At 47.3% G+C, this 16,605-nt stretch overlaps 1 protein-coding gene across 7 annotated transcripts in view; it reads left to right on the top strand.

The window, feature by feature from the left end:
* Positions 1-16,605, top strand: part of LOC119390037 (AN1-type zinc finger protein 4) — a 160,680-nt gene that overhangs the window by 94,107 nt on the left and 49,968 nt on the right. For all 7 annotated transcript variants that reach the window (XM_049413871.1, XM_049413865.1, XM_049413861.1 and 4 more), the window contains 2 exons: positions 423-586; positions 13,425-13,747. In XM_049413871.1, the coding sequence (XP_049269828.1) occupies positions 423-586; positions 13,425-13,747 (487 nt within the window). The remainder of the gene's footprint in view (positions 1-422; positions 587-13,424; positions 13,748-16,605) is intronic.

Here is a 16,605-nt window from a genome sequence, read left to right as displayed (position 1 = left end):
GCGAAGTGCTTTCGGCCGCATTTGTTTCTTGCTCCGTCGCCGTGGACTCCTTGCGTAAGCTCGCAGAAACTGATGAAAAAAAAAGCGAAGAAAGAAATTGTCTGCGGACAGGAACGCCGCTGTTGTCTGCTCTCGAACGCTGCAAAAGGGCACGTGCGGATGTGCTTGCCTAAACCTGCTCGCGCACCTTCACATTTAAAAAAAAAAATTTGCCTGCACCGTGGTTGCGGCTCCTCGTTGCAAGGCACCACTAGTTGAAGTGCCTCGCTGGTGCATGCTATTTTTGTGATGTTACCTGGTCGCCCGCGGACACCCGTTCTATGCGAGTTTCCCCTCCTAAATGTTTCTTGCCCCATGCTCTCAAATCATTGCATGCCTGTATTCTGCCAAGGGCACCTGATCATGTGGGCCGCTGGTTGCAGGTTCTGCCCCCTGTGGGTCGTCAAGAGCAGGCTTGCCTGCCCTGCCTGCCTCCTGACTGTGAACGACAGCCTGGTCAAGACCTGGCTGCTGCTGTGGCGTCAATGCTTGAGCCACTCGAGCTTGACTGGGCTGACTGTGACAGGCCCCGGACCGCTCCGGCACGGTTAGTTTTTGTCCATTGCAATTGGCTGTGCGAAGGTTGGTCTTTGTAATGTAGGAATTAGGAGCCTGATGTAGGTCTCTTTACATCTCGACAGTAATGCGGTACAATGGAATTTCAACGTATATGACACATTGGTTTGCCGGCATGCATTACATTGGTCTTTTGTAATCGCCATAGTTCTAAACAATTCTTTCAACTTGGAATGATGCGACAACTCTTGATGGCAGTGTTTTTGTCAGTTTGGTTCTGTGAATGTGTTGTTCCTGTTAATGACACCTGAAATGAAGCTGCATTGCAGGTTTTACTGAGCGTAAGAAACAAAGCAGGATCGAGGAGTAATTGTCTCTATGATATAATACATACGATACATGTTGCGAACATTTATTGCATTTGATATTGTGTGTGTGTAACACAATGAGATTCACAAGGCTGTTGTCACTGCTGCACGCTGCATTTAAACCTGGAAATATTTTTTAACAAACAAATGGCTTTGTTCAGATAAGAACGTCTGTGCATGTCCATAGACCCCCTTTAATTCGCTGAAAAAAATATATCTGACGGTTTGAGTTCACAGGGCCATGAAACCATTCTTAGTTTCACGCAAAAAAATTTTTGCAGGAGTAAAAAAAAAAATTCGGAAGTCTCCACTCAGCAGAACCACCTTTTGCGAATTTTGGAAAATGGGATTTTGACGAGGTCCTACAACATATTGCCACGCCCACTTCTTGTCTTGTTTTGATGTATTCGGGTTTGACCGGCAGGGACGGTTATCAACGCTCGACGCTGTCCGCGAAGTAGTGTTCTAGAAGCGTCGCGATTGTAGTAGATCGGTTTGTTAAGATTGCACCCCGCACGCGAATGTTCCAGTTTTGTCTAGAGATAACGCCGCCACCAGCGATATTGCTGGAAAGTTCGATAGCGCCTGTATAAAAGCCGACGCGCTTGATCGCTTGTCAGTTGATCGACGGACGACGCCCTGTTCGCCGCTATCATTGTACAGCGTGTATTGCTGTAGTTCTAGTTCTCAGTTTCTCGGCCACAAGTTCGGCCAAATAAACAGTTTCATCTCGGACTTGCTGCCTGTTGTCTTCGTCGACGTCACGACCACGTGACAATATCATAGCTGTGAGTCTTAAAATTTTTCTTGGCATACTATGAGTAACGTATGTTACCAAATAGTTATCTTGCAGTTTTGTTGCCCGTAATTCATGAAAAAAGTTGAGAGTACGGCACATTGCTCAATAATGCTCTAGTTTCAGATTTTTTTACTTTGTGTCTATAATACTCGGTGATCGAAGTGCTGCTCCAATTGCTCCAAAATGCTCCAAAAGAGAAATGCTGCTCCATACTGCTCCAAAGTGTAATATTTGTTAGTAACTGCTTCAAACCTTCTCCGAAATGGCTTTGGGAAACTGAAAACAATGAACTTTAGCCGTGTCACCATCCGGTGAGACTAAACAAAACCAAAAACAAGCTGTATACTATCTTCTTCGTATGCTACAGTGAAATCTCGTTATAACGAACTTCAGGGGACCGTGGAAAAATGTTTGCTATTCTGAAGCGTCGTTAGTGAAAGCCCAAAAATCTACCATAACAATAGAATTTTAGTAACGCTAACGTCCTACCTTTGCAACGGTACGTCCTTGAACTCGTTGCTCACAACAATGCACACGTGAACGTCAGACAAGTCACGTTTATTTGAAATAGTCCGTGATGCGTTTTTTGACGGGTGCAGCACAAACTCTGCGTCACGAACGATTCTAGACCGTCCGCATTTTTATGCGCCGCTTCGGTCGCTGTTCCTCTTTTTTCTATGAATATGCGGAGTTTCCTCAAGTAGTCCAACGCATCTCTGGCCGACACGGACTCGTCGCGATCTTCGGCTGCTACCGTGACATCGTTGTCCATGTCATCGCTGCAATCCTTTAAGGCCCAACTCCGTGCACGCGAGTTCGAGCGACGGCCGACAGGATTTGCTGTCGCGGAAGGCCATACATCGCCGTCGCTTGTCGCGTCGCAGGTTTCTGAAAAGCCAGAAAACGTCGCTTGTCGCCAGGAAGTGAGCATGACGATATCTGGCAACATGGCAGCATCTCTAACCCTCACTTCGCTTGCAATTTGTTCGTGATGCTTCCAATCGGCGCGTACTTCAAGGAATGCAAGTTATAGACTACCTTCTTTACAGCCCCATCTCACGCGGGGAGCGAGGCAGCGGCCGTATTTTGTCGTTAATTTTGATCGACGGTTCGTTTTGATGTTTCGGTTCGTTTTGATGTTTTTTGATGTTGGTAGCTTGCTGCAATGTCAACATCGTCGTCGTGTGAGGTAGCCCTTCTCCCTGCGAAGCAACGATGTGAGGCGCTGCGGCTTTTCTTAAACGTTCTATGACAGCAAGAGGAAACGTTGTCGAGATGCGCCTCATGGACTAACCCCAACATAACGCAGTTTGCAAAGTGCGACGTAGCGTAGGCAGCGTACGTTTCCGGGCGCCCCATGGGATCACAGCAGATACTACTGTCGCGGTTAAACATACGATTGAGAAAAAAGAAAGTCACGAAACGCTTTTATGGCATCCTTATCTCAAACAAGAAAATAATAAATTTGGCATGTTGTCATTCATCTACTCTGTAATTCTTTTTCGCAATTTGCCTGCGTGCACACAATAGTTTTCAATCGAGCAACCGTGACACTTTGTTGCGAACATGTGGGTGCTCCCGTCGCGACGGAGCCCGTTTGTCGCAGTCGCCTTCGCTCGAAAGTCGCGTGCAATGCATGTGGTTGGGCCTTTACAAAACCTGATGCGTTGTCGCCTCCGCAACAGAGGGGGAAAAAAAAAGTTCTCCGCCCGCGTCTCTCTCCTCCCGCGCCATCTCAGGTTTTTGCGGGAGGGTGTCCGCTCATCGCGCTGCGTCGTCTGCTACCTTACAGCTCAGACTGCCATGACCGGTACACTGAAATCTAAGAATCCTCGCATTTCGGGATATAAGTTCGTAGTATTGAGGTGTTGTTAAGATTACACAGGAATTAAATAACGATCGTTTTCTGAAATGTTCGTTATTCTGAAGTTCGTAGTAGTGAAATATTTTTACATTGAAACTGTAAGCAGTCGGCACGGGATTTCTTAAAAGTATGTTAATTTGAAATGTTTGTTAATGTGGTGTTTGTTGTAACGAGGTTTGACTGTAGTATGCAGCTTGCATACTAGCTGCGTACTAGCATATTGACAATGCCACAAGTACTGGCACTATATATATCTGACAAGCAGACTACTTTGGTGAAATGTATGTGAGATCAGTTCGACATAATACTGATTACATTTACCACTTTAACAGCTTTGACATCATTTGTGCTGCAAGAACTGGCATTTTAAGTGTATAGCTCATTTAGCTGTTTCTTTTTAAATTTTCAGTGCTGGCTATTTTGGTAAAATTGAAACTAACATAATTTTTTGATCTTGTGCCGATTATAAACTGCTGCTTTGGCGATAGTTACATGCGATTGCGGCTACCTTTATAAATTTGTGCTCAGCTTTATCACTTTTATATTATTTCTGGCACAAGTACTGGTATTTTAAATATATGTAGCTCATCTTACTTGGCGTTCAGTGACCATACAACTGGTTAATTATTTGTTTCTATATAGCAACATGCAGTGATTATTGTATGTGCAAGATGTTTAATCATAAATATTAATATTTATGAGATGTTTAAATGATGTTTTAAACTCCAGGAGTCGTTTGGAATATTTTGCCATATGCTCCGACAAGACCAATAGCTGCTCCAAACTAGCATTTTCTCTGCTCCAGAATCCGCTCCAAAAAGCAAAGTGTCGCTCCGTCACTGAATATTCAGAATTTTCAAAATTTCCCAGAGAGTTGCCACACATTAGTTTAACAATTGTGTTAAATATGATTGCCGAGAATGATGTCAAATGCAAACCAAAAATGCATAAGTGAAGGCATGTCTATAAAAATGGAATACTTTGAAATGCAATTAAAAAAAAAGCCAGCTTTGATTTGCTTTAAATCTCCGCAGAATTAAAAGCCCAGTGCATGCTATAACTAAATCTGTAAAAACATGTGGTATTATTTTTGTGAGCTCTGAGTTACAAAGCCGCCAAAGTGCCCAAATTGACATTTCCGCGCAACCTCTTAAATGAGCGAACATGTAGCTATTGTTGCCATTGTCATGTTTTTTAGGTCTTAAGTATGTTCTCTCATGTTCACGAAACAGCAAATTGACAGAAAAAAAAAACGAAGGGTTGCTTTAAAGTGCAAATTTGTACACATGCGTGTTTGTGCTCATCGTACTATTCTTCCCGGCGAAAGCAATTACCGGAAAATGATTGTCTAGATGCACATTCGAGTCGGGTTTTCGCATGCAACAGTTTCTTCAGCTTTAATGTACACAGGACGCGAGACGGGCATTGAAGGAAGAGTAGGTCGACGCAGAAAGTGTACTGGAGACTGCCCCCACGATCTCCGCCTTCTTGCGCCTGGCGTGGATGTCCGACAATGACGTTTTCCTTCGTCGCGTCATCTTGAGAGGAGAAATTTCTGTTGAGTAAATGAATAAGTTTAGCTCCTCAGCAGTGTCTCGCTCAGCAACACAATTTTTGACACACAGACGTATCTGTACATTTTGCGGCGATCTGTTTGAATAGATGAGGATGGCGACTTGGGCTTGTTGGTATGGTTGCATGATGATTTATACTTTCAACAACTATTTTATTACCAGCTGATCCCGCTAGTACAGTCGAACCCACTTATAACGATCCCACATATAACGATCTGTCGGTTATAACGACCATATTTGGGTGCACTTACCATTTTCCTATGCTAACCATTGAAGCTGCGTCCACATATAGCGAACATTTTTCAAAGCCTCCTACTTTTACAACGAACACTTCAGACACGGTCATGGTGACAGGGGCGCGCGCTCGCGTGTGCCCCGCTCCGGTTTACTCGTGACTAAGATATCCCAGATCGGCGAGCATCGCACGCAGATTTCGGACGCTGCGAGCGAGGTCGCTCACTTTCCAGTCGTTTATCAGTGGCAGAATGGCAGTGAGGAAAAAAAAATAGTAGGCAGCATAAAGCCTTGCGGTCAGCTTTCGCACGGTAACCTTTCCTGATGCCGTTCTCTGCAGCTACGACCGCCTACGGTGAACCAAACAATGCCTTGGAACGCAAGAAGGCATAAATGCAAGTAGTGATAACCGCGATAACTTTCCATCGCAAAAAGGTTCACTGCGCCCTAAACTCGTCGACGCCACGATGTGCCGCAAAAGGTCGTCCGTCTTTTCGGTAACGGCAGAGACCGGTAAATCTGTGATTACGACTACCGCGCGATTGCGGCGATGCCTTCGCGGATAAGCATCAGAAAAGAGCGAAGGCGAGGTGGCAGCCGTCGATAAACGTGCCATTATGACTTACAGCCGACAACCTTATCACAGTCATCTGTAGGTATCTGCTCGGCTGCGCGTGTGGCGTACGCCGTACACTGCGGATTGGCGGCGGTACGAGCGCGCCATGCTGCCGTTCGCAAGTTCGCCGCCGCTGCGTCGTGCGAGACCGCTTTAAAGTGAGTTTTGTAGGAACGAAAGTAGCTCGCTGTTGTTGAGCGGCGCGGGCACCGAGAAACGTCACTGCACTGACAGCGAGCGTATACTGCGTGTTTGACTAGGTGACAACTCAAGTGCGCCGCGCATCGTCGTGCACGGCCACGAGAGCATCGCGGAGACGTCGAGTGCGCGTTGCTTGCAAAATGCTTGTTTTCCCCGCGTTGAACGAAGAGACTAGTCGCCACACCTGTGCACGGTCCAGAGTGAAGCAAGCACGAAGAACGTACAAACGCGCGCATACGGCATACAGCAAGCGGCCCGGCAGTGACTCCGCAAGCTGAGTAGGCGACGCGCTGCACCCAACTAGCCAGGGATGATCGGCTCCACGACGCGGTACCGCGCTTCGGTGAAATGATGTCAGCTGATTGATTGCAAAGGCGGTTAATTCACTCGTGAGCACACAGCGGGTGTCGCTTCACGACACGAAAAGGCTTAGCTTGTCACCGAAGGGGTTGTTGTTAGCACTTTAATAAAAGTGCACAAAGGAAAAAAGAAACGGCTTGGCCGCAAAACGCACCTTTTTAGGGGCGAGTCCATATACAACAAACTACTGATATAACGACCTCTTTTCGCGACACTTTCGAGTTCGTTATAAACGGGTTCAACTGTATACATATTCTCTCACCGTCATACGTCACGTGTGCATAGCTCTGACACCCATAAATTGTAACCTACACGCATACCTCACAAACATGACAACACTGTATCAAACGCATTTTTTTTTATAGTGCTTATCCACAAAACAGTTTATCGCGGATACATGTAATCTAGTTCCTTATTTGACAACACCACTGACGGACTGCTCATACAAGCGTCACCAAACACTGAAATCCTGCTGGCCTCCATTATCAATTGCGTCATCTCGCACCTACTCCTACTCATGATGGCCGTTTCTTTAAATAGGTCTGCACTTACACGTGTGACAATGCAGGGAAAGGAAACCGTCAGGAGCAACGCTACTTACTTTGTTATTATGTTCGCGTTGTGGTGTCTCATGTGCCTTCTTTTGTCCATGTCTTTGGCCTGCACTACCATAAGTCAAGTTTCCATCAAGTTTCCAAGATGGAGAGAGCTTCTTCTGGCATTAGCTAATGAACAAGGCGTTATCCATATTTGTCATACTCCGAAAGTTTAACTTATAGCTAATCTTTTTTGTTGTGCTTGTTCAGATGTCGCCAAGTGCTCGCTTTGAGCAGTGCAACTCGGTCATAAATCTTCCGGGGAGTACAAGAAGCGCGTGAATACTCGCATAGTTTCTAATTTCTAATCGAATTCGAATAGTATATATCACATATCACATATTATAAAAAAAAGCATATTTGTCATGACCCAGCTAAACTGCACAATATTTTTTAAAATTGAAACAAGGCATGTGCAAATGTCATTCTTTTTTAGTTCAAAGGGAAGTGTTCGCAACTTTGAATAGTAGCAGGATTTGACTTTCGGTAGAATGCAAGTGATAACCTCTGAAATATGTTAAGTTTTGAAATTTACTATACTTAAAGCATATAAGCCGGCATAACAAGCTTTTAAACTTTAAAAAATGATGAATCGACGTGAGGGTAATATGTTCATTTAACCTTGAGGTGGGGCTTCGCGGCAGTGTCGATTTCCTGTGGTAAGGTGTATTCACGGTATAGCACCCCTCCACGGCAGTGAAACCACCTTTACTGGGGGTTACATGCGGTTTATATGCGTAGACCGCTTCTAACGTAGGTCACCGGAGTCACGGATAACTGCACTATAAGCAGTACCGCACTATAACCAAAACAATTACTTTTTTAAGGTCTTCATACAGTAAAAGCTCGTTAATTCGGATTTCTAGGGACCGGAAAAAATGTCCGAATTAACCGAATGTCCGAATTATCGAATGGCCGAAATAAACACAATAAATGCACGAGTTTTTTCAACATACCTTTACTTAACAAAGTAATCGCGGATGCTTCTGTTTTCGAGCAGAAATTCGCGCGGACACAATTTTTCTGAGCCCTTCAAGGTGCTCAGCAGCTCGCATGATGTCTGCAGTACCGCAAAAGTTTCACCCATCATCCACGTTTTTCGGTTGGCACGGTAATCCACGGGAAGATTGTTGATGTTCTTAAAGCAGCGTGGCTTTTGAACCTTTCCGATAACGAGAAGCGGCAAGCGCTCTGTTCCCGTCACGTTGGGGGATAAAAGTACGGTTACTCGTTCCTTGCTTCCTGCCGCCGATTGAAGGATCCCCTTTCATCACTTCTTGTCAGGAGAGCCCGTTATTCAGAGCACGCAAAATTTCTGCTTTGGTGGTGAAGTCCTTGGCCTCGTACTTGGGCCGCTTCGCCGGCGTTGCCATCGGCGGAGAGTGCGGTCGCATGAGAAGTCAGCACAAAAGCACCAGCAACGATCAAGCTAAAGGAGCCGTATTGAATCATTCCTCGATAAATCGGCGATCAACGATACAGCACACTAACGAGAACAAAGCACAAAGCAACAAAACCCACACGCGAAAAAAAGGCGTTGAACCAGCCTCAATCCAAGCCAAGTCGATAATTGATGTCCATGGCGATGCTGCGTTTGAGCTTCACTTTTGTTCCGAATTGTTCTTTTTTCGTTTTCGAGCCTCGCCAGCGGCCCGAAAGTCGCCGAATTATCCGATTTGCGGTCAAATCTGTCCGAAATAACGAGCGCCCAGTCTCATAGAGTGATGCGTATATTTACAGGGACCAGATGACGTGTCCGAATTAACCGATTTTCCGAATTAGCGAGAGTCGAATTAACGAGCTTTTACTGTATATGCAAAACATGTGGGCTGAGCAGCCACGCGTATGCGCCGATTGCGTAACACGGCGGAAGCATTCATAGTCTATTTATAAGCGTAAAGGGTTACCCGTTTGTGCACATCCCAGGCCCAGCTTTTCCAAACAGCCTTCATGTGAAGGAGACAAAACAGAAAGCAGATTCAAGAAACGGCTTTAATTATGCTCCCTGTGGGCGAAAAAATGCTGTTATTTTGCTTTGCACGACATGTCTGGAATGTCGTCGGAACCCTGAACAGGCACGGGCTCGAGTGCAGTCTCGTCTTCGTCACCCCGGACCACTGCGACGATGTCTTCATCGGTTGCAGCCTTCTCACACACGTCCACATCGGCGTCGATGTCAACCGAAAAGTCCTTGAAAGTGCCGCTTTCCAATACGTAACCGGTTATTGACCAAGTCGGACCATACCTCGTCCGCGCTCACTGGTTGGTCGTCGCTGTCATCAGCGGGCGCGCCGGTACAGCGATTGCGGATGAAGCCTGCTTTTTCAAAGCATTTCTTAACACTCACAGAAAAGATCGAGTAAAAAAGGCGTCTTTTTGCCCCACAACAATAATTGTCATTTATTTTGCCTTCCTTTCCTTGCATTATCGCCGCGTGACATAGCATTCTTGGTAGGAAAGTGGCCAGCGCTGAGTTTTCAAGAAAGGAAACGCAAGCAAGCGAGATGACGATTATTGTTGTGGGACAAAAAGACTCTCTTTTTACTCAATCTTTTCTGTGAGTGTAATGGTAGACTGCTCGACTTGCCACTAAGAGGCCATGCTCATATCTATAGCTGCTCATATCTATAGCTCCTTCCGCTGCAAATGCAGCAGAACTTTTTCGCATGTGCGCTTCTTGTAGAGAGCCTTCACAGTTGCTATGACGCCTTGATCTAGTGGCTGGCTCTTCACACTCTCAGCTTTGGCTGTACGTTCTGAGCTGTGCATTTGTCCAAAATGATGACCACACAGCGCTTTTGAGTCCCTATTTCCTCATCAAATTTTTTCAGCCAGTCTGTGAACAAGTCTTGGGTCATCCAAGCCTTGGCGTTGGCTTTGTACGTCACGGGAAGATGCTCCGTCTTCAGGAAGCAACGCGGCCGTGCATACTTCTCAATGACAAGCAAGCGGCGCTTGTCTGACCCATCCAAAGCACAGAACAAAACTGTCACAGGTTCTTTTGAAGCCTTACATCCAGTGCAGGGCTCACCTTTCATTGAAAGAGTGCAATTCGGGAGCAGGTTATAAAACAGTCCAGTTTCGTCAGCGTTATAAACGTCGTGGTCAGCATGGGCCAGAAACATTGTCTCGACGTTGACGTTCAGCCACGTTTGCACCGCGGAGTCGTCAACTTCTCGACTTTCGCCAGTAATAACTCTACAGGTTATTTCATGGCGATCCTTAAATTGCTGGATCCAGCCGTTTAAGGGGTTAAATTCATCGTGCCCCAAAAGATTAGCGAAGCACTTGATCTTCGCTTGTAGAATGGGTCCACTAACTTCTTTGAACCACCGGAATAAGGCAGCGTCAACGTCCTCATATTTCGAAGTGCGCATTCTTTTCCTGGACGATGCATTCGTGTCCAGCTGCTGTCGCACCTTGTCACGATTCTTCCAAATCGCCGACACGGTGGTATCCGCGATACCATATTTTGCCGCCACAGCAGTTTTCTTGATGCCCTTTTCAACTTCTTTTACTATGGCGACCTTTGCTTCCAGTGAAATGGCTTGCCGTTTCCTGGCGCCTGCAGGTGTGGATGAAGCCACCAAAAGCACGTGGTCGTGAAGAAAAGTAGGCCCAGTAACCAATCGATAAGAAGCAAGACACGACACCAAAGGAGCGAGGCTTACGGGCTGACTGAGCGTGCCGCGCAACCGTTAAACCGGTTCGACAACGCACGCCGTAGCGGCGGTGCTGCCATCTAACTTGATGAGCAACAACTTGACAACAAGAACACTGATTGGCTGAGGAAACGCCGCGCTGTTTCGAATATCGCCCAATAGGAGTGCTCTGTGCAAACATGTCTGCGTCTTCTCTGCATCTGTTTTCGCTCGTTCGCTCTGTGCACCCTTCTCTCCACACAGCGACTTCGTCTCTCTCTCCCTTTCACCAACGCTTCTTGGGGCACCCGCCGCACCCCGTTGAGGAGGGCGTTCGCCGTCACAGTCGTCTGCCGGTCTTCGAGGCATTCGCACTGTAACTGGTACATCGCCTCCCGCGATTGCACTATAAGCGGTGTGCATATACATAGGGTCCTATGGGAGAATTAACGGGAGTCTGAAAAGACTGTACTATATCCGGTCCCGTACTATAAGCGGTTACGTTATAAGTGGTCTATACTGTCTATTCGTTCATTACGAATACTTTGAAATTTAGAATACAGTCGAACCCACTTATAACGATCCCACATATCACGATCTATCGGTTATGATGACCATATTTGGGTGCACTTACGATTTTCCTATGCTAACCATTGAAGCTGCGTCCAGATATAGTGAACATTTTTCAAAGCCTCCTACTTTTACAACGAACACTTCGGACACGGTCGCGGTAAAAACATGCCGCATACGAAGCGAAAAAAAGTTAAGACATGCCTTCTAAAGCGTGACAGGGGCGCGCGCTCGCGCGTGCCCCGCTCCAGTTTACTCGCGATTAAGATACCCAGATCGGCGAGCACCGCACGCAGATTTCGGATGCTGCGAGCGAGGTCGCTCACTTTCCAGGCATTTCTTCAGTGATAGAATGGCAGTGGAGGGGAAAAAAAATAGTAGGCAGCATGAAGCCTTGCGGTCAGCTTTCGCATGGTAACCTTTCCTGACGCCGCTCTCTGCAGCTACGACCGCCTGCGATGAACCAAACAATGCCTTGGAACGCAAGAAGGCATAAATGCAAGAAGTGATAACCGGGATAGCTTTCCATTGCAAAAAGGTTCACTGCGTCCCTAAACTCGTCGACCCCACAATGTGCCGCGAAAAGTCGTCCGTCTTTTTGGTAACGGCAGAGACCGGTCGATCGGTGATTACGACTTACGCGCGATTGCGGCGATGCCTTCGCGGATAAGCATCAGAAAAAAACGAAGGCGAGGTGGCGGCCGTCGATGAACGTGAAATTATGCCTTATAGCCGACAACCTTATCACAGTCATCTGTAGATACTTGGCTTTGCGTGTGGCTTACGCCGTACACTGCGGATTGACGGCGGTACGAGCGCGCCATGCTGCCGTTTGCAAGTTCGCCGCCGCGTCATGCGAGACCGCTTTTTTTTTAAAGTGCGCGTCGCTTTGTGGAAACGAAAGTAGCTCGCTGTTGTTGAGCGGCACGGGCACCGAGAAACGCCGATGCACTGACAGCGAGCGTATACAGCATGTTTGACTAGGTGACAACTGAAGTGCGCTGCGCATCGTCGTGCAGGGTCGCGAGAGCATCGCGTAGACGTAGCGTGTGCGTTGCTTGGAAAATGCTTGTTTTCGCCGCGTTGAACGAAGAGGCTAGTCGCCGCACCCATGCACGGTCCGGAGTGAAGCAGGCATGAAGAACGTACAAACGCGCACATACGGCATACAGCAAGCGGGCCGGCAGTGACTCCGCGACCCGAGTAGGCGACGCGCTGCACGCAACTAGCCAGGGATGATCAGCTCCACGTCGTGGTACCGTGCTTCGGTGAAACGGTGTCAGCTCATTGCAAAGGCGGTTAATTCACTCGTGAGCACGCAGCGAGCGTCGCTTCACGACGCGAAAAGGCTTAGCTTGTCACTGAAGGGGTTGTTAGCACTTTAATAAAAGTGCACAAAGAAAAAAAAAACGGCTTGGCCGTTAAGCGCATGTTTTTAAGGGCGAGTCCATATACAACGAATTACTGATATAACGACCACTTTTCGCGACACTTTCGAGTTCGTTATAAACGGGTTCGACTGTAATATGAATTCGTGTCGAAGCGAATTCGAATATTGTAATATTAATAATAATATCTGGGGTTTAACGTCCCAAAACCAAGATATGATTATGAGAGACGCCGTAGTGGAGGACTCCGGAAATTTCGACCACCTGGGGTTCTTTAACGTGCACCTAAATCTAAGTACACGGGCGTCAGACATTTTCGCCTCCACCGAAAATGCAGCCGCCGCGGCCGGGATTCGATCCCGCGACCTTCGGGTCAGCAGCCGAGCGCCATAACCACTAGACCACCGTGGCGGGGCGAATATTGTAATATTCGTTAAAATATTCGAAGTGTTCAAATATTCGCACAAGCCTAGTTTTTAACTTTTCATATAAATTTTTTGGCTATTGTACCGGTGGAACTAAACTGACAAAACTTTGCAGTTCTACAGCTACTAGCCCTTGGCTGTTAAATTAATCTCGACTTATCCATATTACTGTTACATGCACTGAAAGTGTGCCTTAGACCAGGTGTGGTGCTCAACTGAAATTTCGTTTGCAGTTTCGTGCGCGTGTCGGTGATCCATCGCACCAAGACAAGCCGTCCCATCGTGTCTTCTCCATGCACTCCTGACAAAGGCCATGCCTGCAAAGTAAAGGCTCCATCGACAGGTGGAATAGCCGAGGTGGCTGAAACATCCGCCCTGCCTAGCTCTGTGCCCGTCAAGCCCCTGCCATTGGCCTCTGGCCCGCTAACTCCACTGCCAGCTAGCCCCAAGCCATTGCGTCCACTCTCGCCAGCAACACCTCTGGAGATGCCTCCAGCTGATTCGGATGCCTGCCGCCAAGAACTCTTCGATGCACTGAAGCCTCCTCCTCCATCAGGTAATAGCAATGGCAGTGTTGGCTTTAGGCATAGCTCTGCTTCTTTGCGTTAGTACATACTTTAACCCCGTAAGTGATTCTGGTGACCTCATCTTGTCATTTACTATGTGCCCCTCCTCTAATACAGTTGAACCCACTTTTACGACACTGCTTTGAACGATACAGTAAAATGCCACTTGAATGAACGTCAATTAAAAGAACTATTCAATTTTACTAACCTTTTAAATTCCCCAGTGAAGCGCCATTGAACACAATGCTAATACATTTCAGTTTAATGGAATTCAGTGCAGAGCTGTGCAATGAAATTCAGTTCTAGGAACATATTCCATGACACCATCCGGTGCCTCCCAAATGATATTGATCACTTGACAACCACAGCATAGTTTTACTGCAGCCTCCGTGATCAACTTGGCCAATGGAGCGCCACCGAAGTTAATTGAGGAGGCTTGACAACAGCACTTTATTACCACATGATGAACAGTGGGCCCCAATCGGCTTTGAACTGGATTGGCTGCCAACATATTTTAATGGCCAGTAGAAGAAGCACCAAATATTTCAGCTAAAGAAAGACTGGTGTGCTTGGAGAAACTTCCAAGTCCTTTGCTGCCCAACAGAGCTCTGTGCCGGAGAAGGCTCATGCGAGTTTAAACACAGTGACTCAATTCATTGCCACTGCAATCCCAAGTGCACAAGTGCAGCAAAAGATTACTGCATTATTCACAAGATGGTCAGTAAGCATATGTTCACAGGATGTGTCCAGATAAGAATGAACACGAGGTCCTAGTCCCACCCCGCCATGATGGTCTAGTGGTCATGGCGCTCGACTGCTGACCCGAAGGTCGCGGGATCGAACCCCGTCCGCGGCGGCTGCATTTTCGATGGAGGCAAAAATGTTTGTGGCCCGTGTACTTGGATTTAGGTGCACGTTAAAGAACCCCAGGTGGTCGAATTTTTCGTGCCTCGCCACCACAGCATCTCATAATCATATCATGGTTTTGGGACGTTAAACCCCAGATATTACAGTCAAACCTCGTTACAACGAACACCACATTAACGAACATTTCAAATTAACGAACTTTTAAGAAATCCCGTGCCGACTGCTTATAGTTTCAATGTAAAAATATTTCACTACTACGAACTTCAGAATAACGAACATTTCAGAATAACAATCGTTATTTAATTCCTGTGTAATCTTAACAACACCTCAGTACTACGAACTTATATCCCGAAATGCGAGGATTCTTAGATTTCAGTGTATCGGTTATGGCAGTCGGAGCTGTAAGGTAGCAGACGATGCAGTGCGAAGAGCGGACACCCTCCCGCAAAAACCTGAGATGGCGCGGGAGGAGAAAAGACGCGGGCAAAGAACTTTTTTTTTTTTCCCCCTCCGTTGCGGAGGCGACAACGCATCAGGTTTTGTAAAGGCCCAACCACATGCATTGCACGCGACTTTCGAGCGAAGGCGACTGCGACAAACGGGCTCCATCGCGACGGGAGCACCCACATGTTCGCGACAAAGTGTCACGGTTGCTCGATTGAAAACTATTGTGGTCACGCAGGCAAATTACGAAAAAGAATTACAGAGTACAGTCGACGTCCGATTTCCCGGACGCCCGAAATTCCGGACATGCCTGATTTCCCGGACTCATCTGTGACACCGTCAAGTTCCCCGTAGAGTCAATGTATTAAAAAGTCCAAAATTCCGGACGCTTATAGCCTTCGCCATCCGATTTCCCGGACTTTTTACTGTTAACCGCCGACCCAAAGTCGCCACCGACGCCGACATTTTGGTTGTTTTCATTTTCATATCCTTGAACCCATAGAGTTTCCTACAATTTTAGGAAACTCTATGCTTGAACCCACCATACTCGCATCGCAGGTGTGGCCAGCAGCACCGCCGCACCGCGCCGCGGCTGCCGTAACCTTGAAACCGCGCGTGTCAATCCGTTGCCAGCCGTAGCTTAGCCAAGCCAAACCTCACTGTGTTCGTTCACGTGTTGTTTTGTCAGCTGTGCCAGCTCTGCGGTCGTGTCTGCGGTTGATCGTTTGCTGCTGCGCGCTACCTTCAGTGATCACGTTTCCCGACCTTCAGCATCCACCGAGTTCCTAGCTGTTTCGTGCTGCGCTTTTCGTCGAGCGGATTCGCCGTTTACAGCAATGGCACCGACTGCTCCTTTGTCTTCGTCCGCGCCTTCGAAGCGCACAAAGCCACCTCGTAGGCTCACGATGACGAACTGCCATCCGCGGACGTTGCGTTCGACGATCTGCGCGCTGGCGGCGTGTTGATTCCAGCCGAGATAACCCTTGAGGGCTTCGCCAACGCTGACAAAGACCTCGAGCTATGTGCGGAGTTGACCGATGACGAAATCATTCATCAAGTTACGGAGGATTCCGATGACTCCGACACCGAGAACGAAGAGCCAGCTCCTACACAGCCAACGAGCTCGGAGTTGACGCGAGCACTGATGACACTGTCATTGATGTACAGCGGCAACATGACGTTGACTGAAATTGAGGCAGACATAATCGCGGGCAAGCGGACCGTGCAAAAGAAAAGCGACTTCTTTGCGCCCAAGTGCTGACTTATGAGGTAGTGCCGGCCACGTCGTATTTTTTTTTAATAAACGGCTCTTTTCAGAGCCACCTAAACGATGCATTGGCTGAATTGCTATGGGAATCTTGTATTCCGGCTGTGACCCTCTCCGTCAGCGAGAAATACCTATCAAAAAGGTGCGTTTTCACGTGCATTAGTTTTTCCGGACTGCCCGATTTTCCAGACGTTTCCGCGGTCCCTTGAGGGTCCGGGAAATCGGACGTCGACTGTAGATGAATGACAACATGCCAAATTTATAATTTTC

Source organism: Rhipicephalus sanguineus, chromosome 1, assembly GCF_013339695.2.
Source record: "Rhipicephalus sanguineus isolate Rsan-2018 chromosome 1, BIME_Rsan_1.4, whole genome shotgun sequence".
Taxonomy (NCBI): domain Eukaryota; kingdom Metazoa; phylum Arthropoda; class Arachnida; order Ixodida; family Ixodidae; genus Rhipicephalus; species Rhipicephalus sanguineus.
This window is presented reverse-complemented; position numbering and strand designations above follow the sequence as displayed.